General features: G+C 40.7%; 1 protein-coding gene across 1 annotated transcript in view; it reads right to left on the bottom strand.

The window, feature by feature from the left end:
- The window catches only part of camsap1a (calmodulin regulated spectrin-associated protein 1a), a 21,746-nt gene extending 19,699 nt beyond the window's left edge, over positions 1–2,047 (bottom strand). Inside the window, 2 exon segments of the mRNA XM_037692338.1 lie at positions 1,180–1,367; positions 1,770–2,047. Coding sequence (XP_037548266.1) covers positions 1,180–1,366 — 187 coding nt within the window. The 5' untranslated portion in view covers position 1,367; positions 1,770–2,047.
- Positions 2,048–2,641: the final 594 nt, after the last annotated feature.

Below are 2,641 nucleotides of genomic sequence, written 5' to 3'. Positions count from 1 at the left end.
GGTAACATAAATCTAAAGCAGTCGTCAGTGAGCATCGTGTCTTGTCTCCTAGGCGTTCTGGACAGAACGGAGTCTCGGACTCAAAGCGCTGCATGAACAGCACAGATCCTGCTCAGACTCCTCAGAGAGCAGCCAGTGTGCGACACAAAAACCCACATTAAAGGAGTCATGTGCAGACACTTTTACCCACCAGCACTGCAATGTAAAGCCACCCCTGTTTAATGTGCTAACATCATGATTAGAGATGACATGCTACTGACCTGTGTGTAAGGACGTCAGCTTGAGCTTTCAAATACAAAGGTCTCATTGTTGTTCTCTTAGCTTGCAAATGATGGATAAAAAGCAACAGAAAGCAACCCAGCTCATACTGATACTGACTGTCAACACGTACAGTTCATCACTGTAAAAAGTGTAATGGTGGGTTTGGATTTATTTAAACTGATCTTTCATCAGGATAGATCAAGATAAAGGTCTAATGTGTTGTAGCATCAGCTTTTTGTTTTTCTCCATATTAGTTAACCATCTCTTTCTGAAACACTGGTCCTTAAAACAAACAAACTAAAGCTAGCTAGAGTATTTTGCTGAACCTACGATGCTTATTTTGCCTTGTTTATGTCAGAATAAGATAACTATAAAAGTAAATGCATCAAAGTCTGACAGTTGAGGAGTTCGTTGAAGGTCAAGTTTGACATTTTGAGTTGAGAAGTGACAAATAATTTGTCCACAACGTTATAAATCCATGTCACCGTTTATTAGTGCATTAGCAGATATAAGGAACAACTGTGCACAGCTCAGTTCCACGTGATTATTGTTAAATGCCGTAGCTGTCTCTGTGTCTGCTGTAAACAAGCTACAAACTATTGGTTTAAATATCCCCCTGCACATCTGAGTGATGCAACTACCAAACCTGAAGTTTAATAAATGTATCTGCCAGACAGTGTTTATCATTGCTGGTGAAAATTCAGTATTTTGATTCTCAGATTTGGTTGTTTTTGCCCTTTTTTTTATTATTTTACAGGATTTTGATATGGGATTTCAAGAAACTCTTCATGCAACTGATTTTGTCTTATTTGCAAAAACTTTTCCTCTCTGATGTTTGTTTTTATCAGGAAATTAATAATTAAAGAAGTCACAGCAATTGTCTCTGAGCTGCAAAGAAAACTCAAGCGAGTGCCTTACCTATACCATAGGCTTTGGCAAACAACCAGCGGAGATTTGCTTCTATTTTGGCTCTTGCAGAGTCGTAGAGCTCCAGTGGTACAACGTGAACCTCCATGCCTCCTCCTCCTCCATCATCACCACCATCCTCATCATCAGCTGCTGTTGTTGTTCTCCAGGTGCTGTCCCTGCCAGCACTCACATCCATCCTGCATGGGAGAAAGGCAAAGATTTCACTGCTAGTGGAGGCAAGCAGCATTACATCATCGACACCAGGAACAAAACAAGCAGGGCCCTGCCTCAGCTTCCTTTTCTTAATGGTGATGTGAAATTTAGCACATGGACTCACCTTGTCTGACCTGCATGCCTGTCACATTTATTCACATGTCCAGCCCATAAGTGTCCTTTAAATCACTCAAACATCATTTCTATGGTGATGTGTTGGGTTGAAATAAATAAGAAGCTATTTTTGGACATAAATGGGAGAATTGTAGTTTTTTATAATGAGCTATTGTCTTACTTGGCAGCAGATGTCAGGCATTTTCTATTAGATTCACTAATGCCAGAGCAATCATTTGTTATAAGACACCAAAAATAAATGAAAGACCCACCTCTAAGAGCACATTTAGGTCCAATTCGCAGCTTCAGCCTTTCTGCAGGTGTCTCTGTTAAAACATGGCTTCAGCTAACGGAGGAAGAGCAGAGACTCCTCCCTGTCCAGCGACACGAATCTCTCTCTCTCTCTCTGGCTTGACAGGATAAAGCTGCAGCTGATGCTTAATCCAATAACAAACAATCTGCAAGCATCCGGAAGTCCGTTTTTGAGGAAATGATCCACGTTGAAAGGCTAGCTGCCCTGCGCTGCAGCTGTCATCGGCCCAGACAGAGGACTAACGGGACTGTCGGTTACCGAGCCGCCCTGTTGTAGGGAACCTGTCTCTATGGGCACCGTGAGACCTGCAACACACCCACACACCAGCAGAGGGCGGTGTTGCCTTCAATTTCGCTTGGATGCAATACACCCATCCATCAGCAGAGGGAGATGTTGCCATTGATTCCACTTCTAATGAAGGACCCACCGTTTGGTGCTGATCCTTTTGAAGTCAAAGCTTAATATTTCTCCTTATTCTGTCCAAAAATATATATTATTGACTACAGAAGAGCATTTCAAATCATTTTTATTTTATTTTAGATGCTTATAGATTTGAACTCTAAGAGACAAAAGCTGATCCTTAAGACAAGGCTGGGATGTTGTTTTGTTTTATTCCCATTTCTTTCTCTTTCTGTTCAATTAGCATGTAAAAGTTTTAGTCAAAGGAGTTGAGGGAAGCCAGCATTAAACCACACATCAAATTCACACAATTTAAATGAAAATAATATTTATAGCAGCTGAGGGTTGTGGTACGATATGATTTGTAGCCATATGATTTTGAGGTGGGCTTTAATGATTTGTGTAAATGTGTAATTTGTTGTATTTTTTTCT

The sequence above is a fragment of the Nematolebias whitei genome, chromosome 18 (genome assembly GCF_014905685.2).
Source record: "Nematolebias whitei isolate Nwh7 chromosome 18, NemWhi1, whole genome shotgun sequence".
Taxonomy (NCBI): Eukaryota; Metazoa; Chordata; class Actinopteri; order Cyprinodontiformes; family Rivulidae; genus Nematolebias; species Nematolebias whitei.
This window is presented reverse-complemented; position numbering and strand designations above follow the sequence as displayed.